General features: G+C 42.9%; 2 protein-coding genes across 6 annotated transcripts; one reads left to right on the top strand and one right to left on the bottom strand.

The window, feature by feature from the left end:
• Nucleotides 1-766: 766 nt before the first annotated feature.
• LOC120309086 (uncharacterized protein C2orf72-like) lies at nt 767-7,239 on the bottom strand. Its single transcript, XM_039345909.1, has 3 exons — nt 6,610-7,239; nt 4,407-4,551; nt 767-1,569 (listed from the first exon to the last, which is right to left on the bottom strand). The coding sequence occupies exons 1-2, from the start codon at nt 7,217-7,219 to the stop codon at nt 4,451-4,453; spliced, it is 711 nt and encodes a 236-aa protein (XP_039201843.1). The 5' UTR covers nt 7,220-7,239; the 3' UTR covers nt 767-1,569; nt 4,407-4,450.
• A 4,436-nt stretch (nt 7,240-11,675) lies between these two features.
• On the top strand, nt 11,676-16,868 carry LOC120309085 (uncharacterized protein C2orf72-like). Of its 5 annotated transcripts, XR_005556995.1 has the most exons (4): nt 11,676-12,335; nt 14,014-14,202; nt 15,284-15,419; nt 16,797-16,825. XR_005556995.1 is itself a non-coding variant. In XM_039345908.1 (3 exons), the coding sequence occupies exons 1-2, from the start codon at nt 11,687-11,689 to the stop codon at nt 14,199-14,201; spliced, it is 795 nt and encodes a 264-aa protein (XP_039201842.1). In that variant the 5' UTR covers nt 11,676-11,686; the 3' UTR covers nt 14,202; nt 16,797-16,868. The 5 variants fall into 5 exon arrangements, 4 of the variants coding, with proteins under 4 accessions (XP_039201842.1, XP_039201838.1, XP_039201841.1 ...); XM_039345908.1 differs by lacking the exon at nt 15,284-15,419 and having other exon boundaries at nt 14,056-14,202; nt 16,797-16,868; XM_039345904.1 differs by lacking the exon at nt 15,284-15,419 and having other exon boundaries at nt 16,797-16,868.
• Nucleotides 16,869-17,636: the final 768 nt, after the last annotated feature.

Raw genomic sequence — 17,636 nt, 5'->3', positions numbered from 1 at the left:
GCTTCCAACTGCCACCTCTTAGCAACCCTTCTAGAACATTCCTAGACGTTGTTAGCAACAAGGGTTCTACTAGTTTGGTCCTAGTTGCTACCCTCACATTCTCTGTGGAACTTTCAACATTTCACAGGAAGGAATTTGATGCTGGAATCCCATTCTGTCAGGTGATCCAGATGCTTCCTTACTTATACAGTGTAACATGGAAGCAAAACTGTTGTATGAATACAGTAATTATTATACAGTAGTCACTAAATGATACAAGATACTTAGATCACGATGAATCAGGTATTTCTTGAGTTTATTATTTCAGAAATGAGCCTCTTTGTTGTCTCGGACTGTCTAATGGAGTTGTGATGCTGAGTGTAGGGACAAATTATTGAGAATAAAATCTCCAATCTTGACTTGATTCCTTTCTGTCAGTGACAACTGACTCTATTTCTATCCTGATTTCAAGCACCTATGGCTTGAAATAGCTTCTCCCATGCTCCGCATAAGGAAGTATGCTGAATGAAATAAAAAGCTTCTCTAGTTTATCCCCAGAGTGGCTATCCAAATGCCAAGAGTAACAGCACCTCCCACCTATATTCTCCAGAAACTGGTACTGAGCTACATTGCCTCTGGATATATCCATCATAATTAGTAGCCCTTGATAGCCTTATCCTGTATGCAGTTCCAATTCTCTTTTGAAACCATCAAAACTGATATAAAAAGGTATCACTGCATCTTGTGGCACTGATTTACATGTAGTCAGAATTTCCTGAACTGATCATAATGGCTCATGAAACCCTCCAAATCACATATACTCTCCATGTACTAAGCTATGACTCCCATATTTTTATAATTCAGGTTGGAATTTCAGGTACCATAAGCCAAGACATGGTGGGGGCTAGTTTGGAAAATGAACACCCTGGAAGTGTTCCCAGCCCCATTTATCATGGTCCATTGTTTTTAATTTCTTTTCAGTTCTACAACATCCTCCTTCCTGAAAGATGGGAACTAGAGTTGTAGGAAGAATCTTGTGTGCAACTATATGATGAACTCATATTCAGATTTGAATTTTTATTTCAACCTTTCAAAACTTTCAGTGCATTACACTTCGCCTACGTTATCAATCATCTACTAACATGTATTTCCTGTCTGGCCAGCATGTTCAATGTAACCTGCCATCTATAATAAAACTGGGATCTCTTTCCTGGTGCAATCACTTTATTTACACTTATTTGAAACAACTCTTATTTGCCCATTCAGTACATTTGGATTCATATTTTGGGAGACTGTTAGAATCCAAGTGGATTTCTTCACTAGCAAGAATAATCTGTTGTTGACTGAGGACTTTTGCTTTGAAACTAAACAGCTTTGTGTTAAAAAGCCCGCGACAGGATGTGCTGTACATCCATGATGAAGTGGCGCTCAGAGTCAGACACCTTGTGGATAGATGGGATGCTGTGATGAAGCTTTAGCTAATTGAACACTTCATCTCAAGTTTACATATCTTCATGGACAAGGTTAACAACTTTTGATTTTTTAAATTTTATTTTGGGTGACAGCTGTAAATCCAGATGCAAAAGAGACCTAGAAAAAAATGCATGTTATTAGAAGGACCAAAAATAGTCATGCAAACTATATATACATAGAAATATACACAGAAATACGATGTATGCTCACTGACACAGACACACACCCATTTGTTCCAATAAAAATGCACAACAAATTTATTTTTTATTTATTTGTTCAGTTTCTATGTCCTCCCATTTCAGTCAATGACTCTGTGCAGCTTATAATTCAGAAAATATATTACAATTATACTTTTAAAAAGCATTTTAAAACAAGAAAAACATTAAAAACATCCAATTCAACATATGCAAGAGCAAGATACTGTATTTGGCCAGTTAGCAATATAGCCAGGAAATGGGGCCCTTGGCACATTCAGCATCCCAGCCAGATTTTTACGAAAGGCTAACAGTGTTGGGGCCAACACTGGGAGAATGTTCCATACAGCAGAGTACCTGGAAAGGGATAACTCAGAGCTGCTAACTCCTTGCCACCACCAGGTCTCTCTGCCAACTCACAGCCACCATGTCGTTGTAGGACATCTAAACACGGGAACTTCGCTGCAGGGACAGCTCACTGCGGGCACCAGATGGCTTTGAGCCCATGTGCCCAGCTCTCAAACTGGTGCTGTCCCACCGACCACCGCTGCCCTCTGACAGCCCACTTGCCTACCCACCCGGCTCTCCATTTAGCGCCCACAGCAAGTTTCACACAACAATAGAATCTAAGAAGCCCACAAAGAGATCAAGGCAGCCCTCCTCTCCTATTGTTGCTTCTGTCCACTTCTGTTTCCCCAAAGGTAAGCCCCCAGAAAATCAAGCCCCAGCTTGATTTTCAGGGGTGGGCCTAATATAAACCCCCCCAAAAGTAAGACCTAGTTTGGGGGAGGGTGGGATAGGGGAGGGTGAAGCTGCCCCATGTGCCTGGCACACCTTACTGGTAGGACCGCTACAACAAGGCCTCCCACACCCCGACACTTGTCAAGCCATGTGGCTCGTCAAGCTCATGCTGCCGCTCGTGGCAGGAGGTTGCACAACACTTCGGGCTGTTGTTGCTCACGGCGAGAAACATGAGTGGCGGAAACATCCCAAAACACCATGCGGTGTCCTGCCACGAGCGACAGCATTGGCCCGAAGAGCTGCTCGCCTGAGCAGCGGAAATGGCCTGAAGCGCCATGTGGCATCCACTCAGCCTCTTGCTATGAGCAACAGCAACGGCCTGAAACACTGTGCTACCTGCTACCGCAAGCAGCGGCACTGGCGTGACGAGCCACACAGCTTGACAAGTGTTGGGGCGTGGGAGGCCTGGCTGCAGCAGTCCTACCGGTAAGCGGATGTGGAGCACATGGGGTAGCTTCACCCCCCCTGCCCCTTAGAGCGGCAATGATGCAATGTGCCACATGGCTTCCAGCCACAAGGGGCGGCAATCAGCTGCTGAAGAAGTCAAGCAGCGGCACGTCAGGTGTTGGAGAGTGGGAGGCTTGGCGGTGGTGGTCCTAAAGTAAGACACCCCCCAAAAGTAAGGCCCAGTGCCTCTTTTGGAGGCAAAAAAATATAAGACTGGGTCTAATTTTCGGAAAAACACAGTAGTATGCAGAAGCCGACTGCCCATGCCACCATGCCTGCAGGCAGGACCCAATCATTAAGGCCACTGATCAACTTGCCCACTAGGAACTTGTCTAGCCCTCTTCTAAAGTCGTCCAAACTAGCGGTACTACCACAGCATATGCCACCTGTTCAAATTATAGGTTGATTATCCACTAGGTGAAGAAATGTTTCCTCCTATTGGCTTCAAATCTTCTACTGGTCAGTTTCATTGGATAACTTCTAGTTCTAGTATTATGGGAGATGAGGAAACTCTTATCCGTGTTTACACTTTTTTTACTTTGTTTAATATTATGAACGTCAGTCTTTCCTTACAAACAACTTTTCCCTAAGCTGAACAGTTTCAACTGTTGTCCCTGTAAAGAAGTTGATCAAGTTCCTGCTCATCTTGCTTGCCTACTTCTACAAGCCCTCCAGATCCATTATATTCTTGTGATGTGGTAACCAGAACAAAACACAATATTCTAAAGACAGCCACCCCACGGACAACTGAAAGGCTTATCAAAGAATTTCTCAAATACTTGAAAGGGGGTCATCATCCACCTCAAAGACTATTATCTCTGTTGTCCCAGAATGCAAGATAATAGATTCAGGAACTTAAGTTACAGGATAGCACATTGCAGTTGACTGTTAAAGAAACATCTGATTAGGTAGAGCAGCTCAATTATGGAATTGGTTATCAAGGGAAGTAATAGTATCTCTTTTCACTATTCACTATATTGGACAATTAAATTTTTGCACTGAGTAGGAAGTTCGATTTAGTGGCTCGACTTAGTGGCTCTTCCAATCTTTAAAGTTTCTACTAATCTTACTATACAGAGTAGCAAATTGGGATACCAATCAATTAAATAAATTAGACTTAACTGCCTTTTTAACATGGCACTCTACTGCAAACATGGCACCTCTGATTTAGTGCAATAGAGTCCTGTATTGCCATAAATTATACAATAGAAAAAAGGAAGAAATGTGGAGAGGAGGACAAAAGGGGGGATGGAAAGTATATGAACTGATTTCATATACATATACGTATACAAAATTTTACCTTTAGGTTATAATGGAATATGAGGAACACTGCCCAGCCACTAAGCAAACTACTTCTGAATATGAGGGTCTCCTATAAGTCCCTTTTAAACTGACATCTTCATATTTTTGCATAAAAAGTGAATTAATTTCTGCAATAGCTTCACCTTCCCACCAATCAAGTTGGAAAAAGTTCAACTTCTACAAAAACATTTTCCTGAATCTTGTACCCACCTTAACCATGTAGGGAGGGTGATGTGCTGGCAGGGATGCAAGCTTCATGCTGGAGAATAGTTGTAGAAGTAATAACTTCCATATGCCACAATTCCAAACCACAGCATTGCTCCAAAAAATCGCATCACCTTTTTGTCCAGCTGCACTAAATTGGGTTTAGGGAAGAGAAAAATTATTTATTCTTTATCATATCAAATGAAATAGCTGCTCTCTAGTAAAACTTGTGCCAAAGGAAACAACAGAGAATGAAGGAGAGAGTCAGATAAGGAGGAAAGAAGAAAAGAAAGCACATTTATTTCATACATATGTGGTAAGATGGGCAGCCAATAGATTGGATAAATAAATACAATAAATATGGGCAAGATTTGGGTTTAAATTGGCAGGAGAAATACCGCTAGTCCTCAACTTTTAACCACAATTGGGACTGGAATTTCATTTGTAAGTTAGTGTGGTCATAAGTTGAGTCATCGTGTGACTGGATCTGATTTTATAACCATTTGTATGGCAGTCATAAGGTGAATTGAGCTTCCCCAATGGGTGTTTAAAAGGTCACCTTTAAAAATGTGAGTTGTTTGTCCAGCCTCATAATTATAATTGTGTGACCGTGGGATATTGCAATGGTTTAAGTACAGGTTATAAGGCACTTTTTTTGAGGCTGCCGCAACTTTGAACTGTTGTTAAACAAGCATAAGTTGAGCACTACTTGTATACAGTAATGGCTCAATTCACACTGTCAGCCTTTCCCAATTAACTGGGTGGGTTTGGCCTACAATTTCTGGATTTCCACATCAGGAAGGAATTCCAGGAGTTGCTCTGATCAGCACCCCCTGCAGACTAGGAAAGGCTGCTACATATAACAAGTGATTTTGAAGGATAATTTTTATGACAGGTCTGATGAGGAGAAAAGAGTTTCTAAATTCTCTGTGAATTTGGCATCATTTTGTCAAAAAGTTCCAATCTCTGTGCATCTGCACAATACTCAGCTGCCAGGGTCCACTTCTGGAAATATAGATTTGATTTGGGGGGGTGATGTAGGGGGGCAAAGACCATCAGGACAAAAGTGTCAAGATGTGGGCTACATCTTTATGATGAATGCTCTTTCCTTTTGTAATATGGTCATGCCCATGCAACGTGGGGGCTTCCATCCCGTAGTTGTGTTTGCTCTGTTGACTGTTAGACTGGCTAGTAAATGAGCTAGAAAACACTGTTGGTGAATCTTCTTTTCAATGATAGACTGATCTGGAATTGCAAAGAGTAACATATGGGGCCCAAACATGTTTAACAGGGGAACCAGATAAGGACACTGGCCCCATTGCAATTGATAATTAAAATAAGGCTCTCTGGGTGATATAACCTTTCCTCCCTCACACACAGCCACCCTAGTATGGCACTGTGACTAAAACATGGGACTAAGACTGAGGAAGCCCTTAATACAGTGGTTCTCAACCTGTGGGTCGGGACCCCATTTGGGGTCGATCGACCATTTCACGGGGGTCGCCAAACAATGCAGTCCGCCATTTTTTTCTCCCTTTTCCTTAGCTGTGCTACTCCCTTTTATTCTATTGGCTTTTAAAAGTCAATAGGAATTGTCCAGGCTGTCTCTGCCCTGCTGAGCCCACTAAAAGTCCCATTCTGCAAACGGTGCTGCACCAGTTGAGTAGTCCTCGACTTACGACCGGTTGAGTAGTCCTTGACTTACGACCGGTTGAGTAGTCCTCAACTTACGACCGGTTGAGTAGTCCTCGACTTACGACCGGTTGGGGGTCACGGCATTAAAAAGGTTGAGAACCAGTGCCTTAATAGGTGTGGTGCTGTCTTTGACTGAACTGGTTGTTATTGTTGTCTGAAGGCAGCTGGGTTTCCTGGTTTCCTGCAAGGGTTGATATAAGCCTTACAACAGTGGTTCTCAACCTTTCTAATGCCGCGACCCCATAATACAGTTCCCCATGTTGTGGTGACCCCCAACCACTTATAAATCACCGGGTGCCAGGGGCGTGGCCAAAGAAAAGAGGGAAAAAATGGCGGACAGCCTTGTTTGGCGACCCCCGTGAAATGGTTGTTCGACCCCAAATGGGGTCCCAACCCACAGGTTGAGAACCACTGCCTTACAAAGTCCCTATGAATGGAATATGGTCAGCATGAAGAGGGCCTCTGAACATGTGCATGCCCCTCTTTTGCTTAACCATCTTTGCACAACCCTCACCCGATGCCCCATGCTTGACACGCTTGAGCTCCAGGGCGCCGTCGGGTCGCCCCGGTGCGAAGACGGCCGTGTGCACCTCCATGGATCCGGCACCCTCGGACTGGAAGATCTCACGGAGCAATTTCTCGAGTTGCACGAGAGCCGGCTTTTCTTCGTCGGGCCGCGGCTGCACGATCACACCCACCAGGGCAGCCGGGGAGTCATGGCTTTGATCCCGCACGCCCTGCAACACCTCCCGCATCCGCTCGGGCCGCTCCCGCAGCGACGACGGCCGGCATAGGAAGAAGATCAGCTGGCCCGACGGCGTGGACGTCAGGGCGTGGGGCGCCGGCAGCGGCCGCAGAGCAACAGGGCCGCAGGGGTCAGCGGAGCCGGGCGGGCTGCGGGTGGAGGCGCCGGCCGTCGGGGGCAGCACGTGGTGGGCGAAGGAACTGAGCACGGTTTGGCCCCCGTCGGACCCCCACGACTCGCCGGCCAGCAGCACCACCTGCGTGCGCTGCACCACCGTCCCGTCCTCGCACGGTCCGGGTTCGCTCTCGCCAGCCACGCCGCGACCGCCGGTCCGCCGCCCGCCACCCGAGCTCCCGCCCCGCTGCTCTTTGCGCTCCATGCCGCCCGGATCCAGCCGCTCGCCGCGCCGGCGTCGCTCCCCGCGCGCCTCTCCTGCGTCTTGCGCAGGTGTCACAATCGTCCGCCGGCCCCTTCGGGGCGTAAGGAGCAGCGTGGAGGCCTGGGCTGTGACCCGGCGTCTCTCCTGGGGGGGTGGGGGAACCAGGCTTAGCGAGCTGGGCTTCGTGCCCAGGGAGCCCCCGACGCGAGCGCGCCTCCCTCCCGGGCGCTTTGGAAGGAAAGTCGGTCTTCTGCTTCATTCTGCGGTTCCACGACCCACAATCTATGTGGTCGATGCAGCCTCTGGCCACGATCCTACACCTTGTTTTTCACCCTTAAGGGCGAGAAAGGAGTCCATGGAGAATGTAGAAGAAGCAAGAGGGGCTTCTTCTACATTCTATAGAACTCAGCTCGGACAAGGCATTTTGCATGCATTTCTGAAGTTCAACCAGTTTCCTTTTCCCTGTCCTCCCTAGCATACTAACCTGTTTAGTTACATATACATACATACATACATACACACACACACACACACACACACACACACACACCACACACACACACCTTGACTTACAACTGGCCACTTAGGGATTGTCTGAAGTTATAACTGCCCTCCCTATGGGTACTTATGACCCAGATTCAAAGTTCCAGTGTTCACATGATGACATTTCAAGCATTTAGCAACCAGCCCACATTTGTGGCTGTTTGTAGCATCCTGCAGGCACATGACCATGTTTTGCTATGTTTTTGCTGCATTTACTTCTGGTTCTTAGCAAAACCACCTCCGTAGCAAACCACTAGTTTGCTTTACTACCATGGCATTTGCTTAATGACTGCCTCAAAAAAGGCCATAAAATCAGTCATGTGGGTGACCTGATTTGCAAACATCACAAGTTATGATTGTGATGGGCAAGCTCCTTTATGGTCATTACTTAAGAATTATTATGCTGTCCTGCTCACACATATAACTGGTTTAGTGGGTTTATTAATATTCCCCCCACCAACTCTCTTCAACAAAACTCAGAACTATCCCAATTAAGTCCAGCCACAAGTAGACCAATGTTAGCCCATGGAGCAATGGCCAACGAGTCCACGAGGTACTTGAAAATTTCCCAATCAAAATAAAATAAAAATTATTTTTGCCCACCAGGTAAAATTAAATCCACAATACAAGAGGGTTCATGAGGCAAGAAAAATCCAGAGTTCGTAAGGCCCAATCCAAGTCAAGTTACAGTGTCAATCCAAAGCAAGCCAAGAATCACAACAACCAGAAAACAACTAGGAAATGAATATGTTGTTCAAGCATTGCCTCCATCTGTCTGCTGTGCTAAATAGCCAGCTTCTGGTGTAGCCCATCAAGAAGGGCGAGGCTTCTTCCTCATGAGTAATCTGGCTGACCTTCTCTGCTCTTGCTTTTTCTCTGCCCTACATGTTCTTGGATCAGGTGCGGCAGGCAGTTCTTCTTCCTTATCACTGACTGACTCCAGCTGCATGCTTTCTCCACCTGAAGTCTCTGGGCTGTCCTGCTGCAGCTGTGTTTGAGCCAAATCCCTCTCAGACAGCTGCTTGGAGCCATTACAGTTCCCCTCCAGATGTGCCTGGAAGTGGTTCATCTTCCTCTGAGCTGACATCTGGAGAAATAACTAGGGAAGCATCTGGGGGAGTCATCACAACTATTCATAATGCACAGATATAGCTATTTGGAATCCAGCACTATATCTGCAGAACTAAAAGTATCACGGTAGATTGCTAGTGAGAATTTTTGCATATGTCCCCATATGGGGTGAAAGTTTTCTATAGAAAACAGGTCTATTAAAGAGAAGACAAATAAGAATTATCGCTTCTCCCTAAAATGCTGGTTTTCTATCTGCAGAGTTTTACACAGTGATGGACAAAGAGCATGTAGAATCCTATTTCCTGTGTTGAGTGTTGCCATTCACATTTGATTTTGGTGACTGAGTCTTCAAAATTCAAAAAGAAACTGAGATTCATTAACATTTTCTTGTTGGTATATCAAGCTGGGGGCTTCGGAGAAAAGTGTTAAAGATGGTTTTTTACCATTTGAGGCTAAGAATGAAACACTCATTTTGTTTTTGTATGTAATCTTTATAGCCCAATAGGGTCCCCAACACAGATAAGCAGCCCAAGTGTTTTTTTTCCCTTTTTCCAGCTGCAGTCTGCAAAAGTGAAAGTTTCCAGGAACAACAAAGCCAAGTTTCCTTGAAGCATAATAAATTGTAGTGCCATGATTCGCCACTAGATGTCGTTGACACCGTCTTCCAGCTTTCCAAACCCAAGCCTATTTTACAGACTTTCAACTATCTTTTTTTTAAAAAATTCTCAAAGGTACTTATAGTCCACAAATTTCAAAGCTATATATCTGTATTAATTCCAAATTGATCTTGTAGTTTTCTTTATTTTCCCCCAAAGCAATTAATTCGCTGCTTTTCTTTTCCTGAGGGATAATAACAATAATAATAGTAATAATAATAATAATAACAATAATAAAGTTGGAAGGACCTTGGAGGTCATCAAGTCCAACCCCCTGCTCAGGCAGGAAACCCTATACCATTTCGGACAAATGGCTGTCCAGTCTCTTCTTAAAAACGTACAGTGTTGGGGCATTCACTGCTCCTGGAGGCAGGTTATTCCACTGGTTAATTGTTCTAACTGTCAGGAAGTTTCTCCTTAGTTCTAGGTTGCTTCTCTCGATTAGTTTCCATCTGTTGCTTCTTGTCCTGCCTTCAGGCGCTTTGGAGAATAGCTTGACTCCCTCTTCTTTGTGGCAACCCCTGAGATATTGGAATACTGCTATCATGTCACCCCCTAGTCCTTCTTTTCATTAAACTAGACATACCCAATTCCATCAACCATTCCTTATGTTTTAGCCTCCAGTCCCCTAATAATCTTTGTTGCTCTTCTCTGTACTCTTTCTGGAGTCTCAATATCTTTTTTACATCAGAGTGACCTAAACTGGATTCATTATTCCAAGTGTGGCCTTACCAAAGCATTGTAGAGTATATTAACACTTCACATGATCTTGATTCTATCCCTCTGTTAATGCAGCCTAGCACTGTGTTGGCTTTTTTGGCAGTTGCAGCACACTGCTGGCTCATATTTAAGTGATTGTCCACTAAGACTCCAAGATCCCTCTCACAGTTATTATTATTGAGCAAGGAACCACCTATACTATACCTGTACGTTTGGTTTTTCTTGCCTAAATGTAGAACCTTGCTTTTTTCACCACTGATTTTCATTTTGTAAGATAGTGCCCAATGTTCAGGTCTGTCCAGATCCTCCTGTATCTTAAGCCTATCTTCTGGAGTTTTGGCTATTCCTGCCAGCTTGGTGTCGTCTGCAAATTTGATGAGTTCCCCATCTATCCCCTTGTCCAAATCGTTGATGAAGATGTTGAAGAGCACTGGGCCCAGAACAGAGCCCTGAGGCAGGATATTGATTGAACAAACGGATTTTAAGTGCAAATGCAATTGAGGTATGTTCTGGCTAGAAAAGATATTATGAACTGACACTTGATATTATGTATAATACCAGAAAAATGTGATGAAGATGTCTATATTTAATTGTATGTGTATTAAGAATAACAAGAATTGTATTTGCCCAGTGTGGAAAAATGCATACCACCGAAAGAAGAGAAGATCAAGGAAGCACTGGATGGTGTAGTATTGGAACTAGACTGAGAAAGTTAATATGTACCACTGAATCATCAATGGACCCAGATAACACGTTGTTTATTAAGTACTCATGATTGTAAAATTATAAAATTAATAAAATATTTATTAAAAAATTCAAAAAGAAACTGCAAGATCACTCTCACTAGATTCATCAGCAAATTTGATTCTATTTCCTTAAAAAGAACAAAGGTAGAATTTAAATCTTTATAAAAGTAAAAATAAATAAATAAATGTATGGATTTCTCTCCTATTCCAGGTGTTATTCTTTATAGCTTTCTTATGGTGACTGTTATTATAATTTTTTGATTCCTAATGTGTTCATCCTTACATAGAATTATCAAAGATTTTGGGCTCTTGCCTTCTCTGATCACTTGCTTTTACATTTTCCTTTACTTTTTCTGGAGATCCATTTAGGCAATATCTAAAAGTTCAACACACTGACAAAGGGGTTCCTGACAGTAGATTTTTGTTGCAAGACTTTGGGATTTGCTATGTTTGACTGACTTGGCTGCAGCCCATCTCAGCCCTGATAGTAACAGCTAGTTCTAACTCTGATGCTCTATCCAGAAAGAATCCATCTATGGTCCACTCGCTAGATAATATTTTGTCTTCAATTCCATGCTAAATGATTAACTTTGCTATCAGTGGTCTTTGGTACAGGCTGATCCAGGTTTACAAGCTGAGCTTGGGCATTGTGACATCACCTGGGGGGTTTGCCTAGAGGCCTTTAAAGGTTAGTCAAGGGCAGCTGGACATAGACTCCATGAAAGCAGGACATGACCAAGGAAGGGCAGGGCTCAGAGCAGCTTCCTGCACCAATATGTATCCCAGGTCCTGGGGAAAAGATCTTACAGGATTTTCAGATCCTGGTGCAGAAGGTGGGGGGGAGGCCTGAGGTTCTTCTTATTGGGGAGACCCTGGAAGGCAAGGACATTCATAAGATGATGACCTCTTTTGTTAAGGACTTGTTTTCTGCCCCTTGTCACCCAGTCCACCCTGCCGAAGCTTTGAAGGAGCCTTGTGTCACCTGCCCTTTTGGTGGCAAGCAATGCCAGCTTATCTTCTTTCTGTGCCGTGCCTCCTGCATGAAGGGCAAGGAGACTGAGTTGAGGAAAGTTTTGCAGCAGGTGAAGAAGTATGTCCAGAAATCCCCCTGTGCCTTAGTAGGAATCATTATGGAACCCAAGAAAGGGGAGGCTGAGGAAGCCCGGGTCCACCTGCTTCGACTGTTGCGCGGCATCTTCCCAAAGACCTCACCACAGAAACGGGGCAAACAGCCAGCTACCAAACAAGATCAGGACCAGGCAGGGTTGTTGGAATTGGAAGAAGTGGAGGTGGAAGCAGAGGTCTACATCCCAGGTTATCCCCGGGGTAACTTGGCCATCATGAAGGCAGCCTGTCGTGCTTCGGAAGCCCTGAGCAGAGGTGGGAGACTACACTAAGAATAGGCTACTTTTTTTCTCAGTGGGTGGGTATGTTTACTTTTGGTCTCCTAGTGCAGGGGTCTCCAATCCCTGGTCCGTAGACTGTCACTGGTCTGCGGAATGCCCAGAAATTGGGCAGCGCAAATAAGCTCCGTCCACGGGATGCAGGCAGCCTGCAAAACCACGCCTCTTCCGGTCCGTGGAAAAAACTCTCTCCGTGGAACTGGTCCTTGGTGCCCAAAAGATTGGGGGCTGCTGTCCTAGTGCTTCAAGAGATATGAGGACAGTAAGACCATCATATCCCTAGAAGAGTCAGAGGAACGTGTATTTTTGTCTCCTTGATTAAGGAGTATCAGCAACCTAACTCATATATATGCTACTTGTTACTCTTTTTAAAGTAGGCATAATTTTCAGTGGTTAGCCACAAAATATGGATGGTGGGGTCTGGGATGTTCCCAGGGACCACAGCCATCCCTGGCCATAGCATAGGCAGCAGGTAGGGTCTTAAACTATCATCTCAATTGTATGAGGTCTGGCAAGAATCGTTTGCAGTCTTATTTTAATTTGGAAATGCGCTTAACAGCTGTGGCAACTCTTTTGGACTAAAAGTAATGGGATATAAGACCTAATGCAATTTCTTTGATTTGTCTTAGCAAGATATGTGAATCCAGCATATGTAGCTTGTAAAATATGATTTATGACTCCATCTTACATGTGAACCAGACTGCTAAGTCTTGTCAAACAAACCCTAGGGTGATATGAACCATATTTGTGTATGTGTGCATGCACACTTAAAAAGTGAAGTTCCTGATCCTTATAGCTTTACAGATGAACTTGTAAACATCTTGGTGGTGTTTGTTAAAAATCTCCAAAATCAAAAAAGATTTGGAAGGAGTTTCAGCATCTGTACTCTATGATTAGCCAAGTCTATAGAAATAGATGCAATATCCCTTCATTTGCAAAAACAAAATTTTAAAAACAAAAATTGAAAAAGGTCCAAACAACATCTGATCTCTGAGGCTATTATCAACCTTTGTTGCAAACCAAATGAAACCAGCTACAATAGAAGACCTATTCAATGCAGCAAGCACAGCTTGTATGCATAACAGTGTTCCCGGGGTTACATTCTAGTCTACCTATGGCAAACCTATGACAAATGTATCAAAGGTGATATTTCATGTTTTGGGTGACATGTCAGCATTCACCAACACCCAACAACAACTCTTCTTGTTGGGAGGAGAAATGTTTCTCTTGTGGGTGTGGGTGTATTTTGTGTGTATGACACACCAACAGAGTCAAGTTAGATATCTTCTGAATTTTTAACATGCTGAGCCCAAAAAGGTTCACCATCAGTGCTCTAGTCTTTTTCTTCCTGCTTTTCCAATGTCCAATAATTGATAGGTGGCTAATATCATCAAAGCAGCTGAGATTTGTTAATGTAAGAGTCACCTTGTAAGACATAGGAAGAATAAACAAACAAACAAACAAACGCTCTCACTAATCTGGGAACCACTGTTTCCATCGAAGCCAGCTTCATTCCTAGCATGTCAATTTGTATCTTTTGGGTTCGGCCTACCCCACTTCCCAATTGGGACTTCCCTCTCCAATAACCATTTCTTTAAATGTTGTAAAGTTAGAACCACCTGCTCAATTCAGTTAACCAGAGAATTCCTGTGCAGGTTTTCCGGAGGAGGTCACTAAGGATCCCCTACCCGTTGCAGGTTCTTCCTGGACTGTCATCGTCATCAGAGGTATTTTGGGGACTTTGTGCATCATTGGCATGGCATCTGCTGCAGGATGGTACCTCTACCAGCAAGGCATGATACCACCTGACATGATCCCTGCAGGTCTGCTTGCTTTCATTTGAGGTGAGGGTGCATAGTTTTTGACATTATGGTCAAGAAAAACATGTTATAAGTGTAGCTTCAAAGGAAGGGATTTATTTGGATTGTCTTTGTTAACCCTTTGGATAGTCCAGGCAAGAAGCAGCATAACAATGAATACTAGTTCTATCTGTATTATAATGTTACATTAACAGAATCTTGCAAGTCAGATAATATTTCTTCCCTCCTTTACTTTTTCTCCCTGGAAAACTAGAGAAGGCTCCTTCTGAAACACTTCCCACATCCTTTCTGCCTCTGTGAGTTCAGATACCTTTTGCATAATAGTTATCTAGTCTGTGGTTCTTTCTTCTGTCTCCCAATGTCATTCCCACATACCCTTGCAGCCAACTACTGTACTCTTTTCATGCATTATATATAGTTGTTGAGAATATATTCATCACATATGTGAGTTTAGTAGGGGGTCTCTAGTGTGCAAACTATTAGCACAAATGGTTGCTTTTTATGTTTCTGAGACTTAAGACCATGTATATTAAATAAGGATGTAGAAAAGTGATGTTCCAGTTTTTGATGGGGGAAGAGGATCTCTGGGGAGAAAGGAACATAGTGAGATTTGTTCCCAAGAATGTTTTGTTTTGTTCATTGTTAATATTGAGTTAGGGAAAAAAGAAATTAAGAAAAGTCTATAAAGAGGTGAGAAGTTTCTGGCAAGGAAATGATCCTTGACAGAAACACTAGTTGCAAATCCAGTAACAGTTGCCATGAAACCTTTTGAAACTATGAATCTGGTCTTTCTGGGAGTATATTCCCATCTCCAGTTGAATTCACCATAAACCTGTGTAGTTTTCTCCTTTCTGGTATCGCCTCCATGTTTGTTTGGATTTGTTTGTTTGTACATGTCCAGCCTGTAACCCAGGTTAGACAACAATCAACAGAACTAATGCTTCCTTGGAATTAGATAGTAAGGAGCAGTAGAGCCAGGGCTTTTTTTCTCATAGAACGCCCAGAATGGAGTTCCGGTACCTTTTTTGGATGGAACCTTGTAGAGTAGGCAAGGCAGGTTGTATGACGTGTGAGTTCCGGCACCTTTTTTTTTTTTTTTTTTTAGAAAAAAAGCACTGAATAGAGCTGTGAATCATCAGCATCCTGATGTCCTCCTATCCCCAAGCTTCTAATGATTTCCTCCAGTGCTTTTATGTTAATATAACAATATTAACACAATGTTGGATACCACAGGTAACAAGGTAGAACTCTGAGGATCATTATAGGTTAATATCCGAGGTACCAAACAATAGTTTCCCTGCATTATCTCCTGGATATATCTTGAATGGAGGACTGAGGCCACTGCAAAATAATCTCCCCAAGGTCCTTTCCCACTACTTAGTCTAGGTGTTGGAAAAAATAATATTGGATTCTAAACAAAAATCATGCTTGCGTTTTTATTCATTGTTGAAATGGTGCAATATACCAGCATTTTAACATATTCCATAAATCCCAAAGATGCTTTTTCATGAGGCAACTGGACTTTCTTGTTTTTCTTTGAAGACATTTTGCTTCTCATCTAAGAAGCTTCTTCAGCTCTGACTGGATGGTGGGAGAATGGAAAGATTTATATTCCTTGCAGACAGCTAGTTATTTGCATTCTTTTAGATTCCATAAATCTAAAACTAGTATCTATTGTTCAATCCAGTCTATAAAAAAAAACAGTTGTCCTAGTTTTAAATAAGGCAGAAATATGTATATATCGTCAGTCTTTGCTGAAAGCAGTTAAACCAAAGAACGAGTATTTAAGAGCTCTTATTAATATTTATTAGAAACAAAGATTTAGATAGACTGCAACATAAGAATTCCAGCAAATAGTGTACCTGGCTTTCAGCTGAGATTCCTTTATATAGAGAGGATTTGGGCAAGGTGTGTGTGTATTTTTGAGTTGACTAATCCCTGCAGTTTTCTTGTCAAGGTTTCAGAAATAGTTTGCCATTGTCTCCATCCTGGGGCTAAGAGAGAGTAACTGCCCCAGGGTTACTTTTGTGCCTAAGACGGGAAAGGAACTCGCAGTCTCCCACTTTCTAACCAGGTTGCTTATCTACACCAAATTTAGACAATTTAGAACAGTAGAATTCTTATCTGTTTCTTTTCACACTTCCCATACAAAGGTCTGGAAGCTTGTCTCTTTTAAAACAAAGTCTACATCAGTTCACTGTTCTGATACCTCATTCCTCTCAGTGTGAGAAATAATTCTAACAAATGACTTTATTAGGGGGATTTTTTTTCCCAAATCTGCTATTGATCTATGAAAGGGTTTCAGGTGAACCATGGTTGGTTGGTTGGTTCCTGTTTGAAACTTTGGGATAATATGGACTTATTATAGTGCTGTAACATCACTGAGGTAATTATTGAAAAATGGAAACAAAAACATTTTTACAACATGCCAATTGCAAATATTTTCTTGAAATTTTAATGAACGACCAGCATTTTTGAACTGGGAAATCTTTTGCAATGTATGTATGATACACACTTTGAAGTCTGAATTAATTATGAAGTACATCAATGTGTTTTTGGCTAATGCTTTTATTATATTTGTGAAAACATAATGCTATTGTCTGTTTTTTTTTCTTCAGATCTTGAATTCATCTGGAGTTTAGCTGTCCTGCAAAATAAAACAACAGCACATCACACTGTGTGTGCAAATATCAGTTGTTTCATTACTCTTTACTGGGAAGGTTATCCTATCAGTCCCCAAAGACATCTAAAAACTGTTATTACATATATTAGGACAGTGGACACTTAGAAAATAATTTGGGTGAATTGATCGTGCTTTGAATTTTGCGCACAACCACACCACTACATAATAGTAGTAGTAGTAGTAGTAGTAGTAGTAGTAGTAGTAGTAGTAGTAGTAGTAGTAATAAAGTTAGAAGTGATCTTGGAGGTCATCTTGGAGGTCATTCCTGCTCAAGCAGGAAACCTTATACCAGTGATGGTGAACCTTTTAGAGACCGAGTGCCCAAACTACAACCCAAAACCCACTTATATATTGTCGGGTGCTGGGTGGGTGTGACCCATTGGGTGGGCGGGGCTTCAGTGGTAACAGCAGACAGGATGGGACTGAAAAGTTCAACCAATCAATTCTAACTTCGCAAGATCTTTTTTTTTCCCCGAGAAGATGGAATTGATTGAGTGATTGAACCTTTTTTTTTTTTGCACACGGCAGCAGAGGCCTAAAGTGAAAAGGGTTTATAAAACCCAGCTGAAGGCCTAGGACTGGGGCAACAGCACGCGTGCCCACAGAGAGGGCTCTGTGTGCCACCTGTGGCACACGTGCCATAGGTTCGCCACCACAGCCCTATACCATTTCGGACAAATGGCTGTCCAGTCTCTTCTTAAAAACTTCCATTGTTGGAGCATTCACAGCTTCTGGAGGCAGGTTGTTTCACTGATTAATTGTTCTGTCAGGAAGT

Source organism: Crotalus tigris, unplaced genomic scaffold, assembly GCF_016545835.1.
Source record: "Crotalus tigris isolate CLP2741 ecotype Arizona unplaced genomic scaffold, ASM1654583v1 scf7180000017987.690289119674:8195010, whole genome shotgun sequence".
In the NCBI taxonomy this organism is placed as follows: domain Eukaryota; kingdom Metazoa; phylum Chordata; class Lepidosauria; order Squamata; family Viperidae; genus Crotalus; species Crotalus tigris.
Note: the sequence above shows the minus strand (reverse complement) of the source record. Positions and strands in the feature narration are given on the sequence as shown.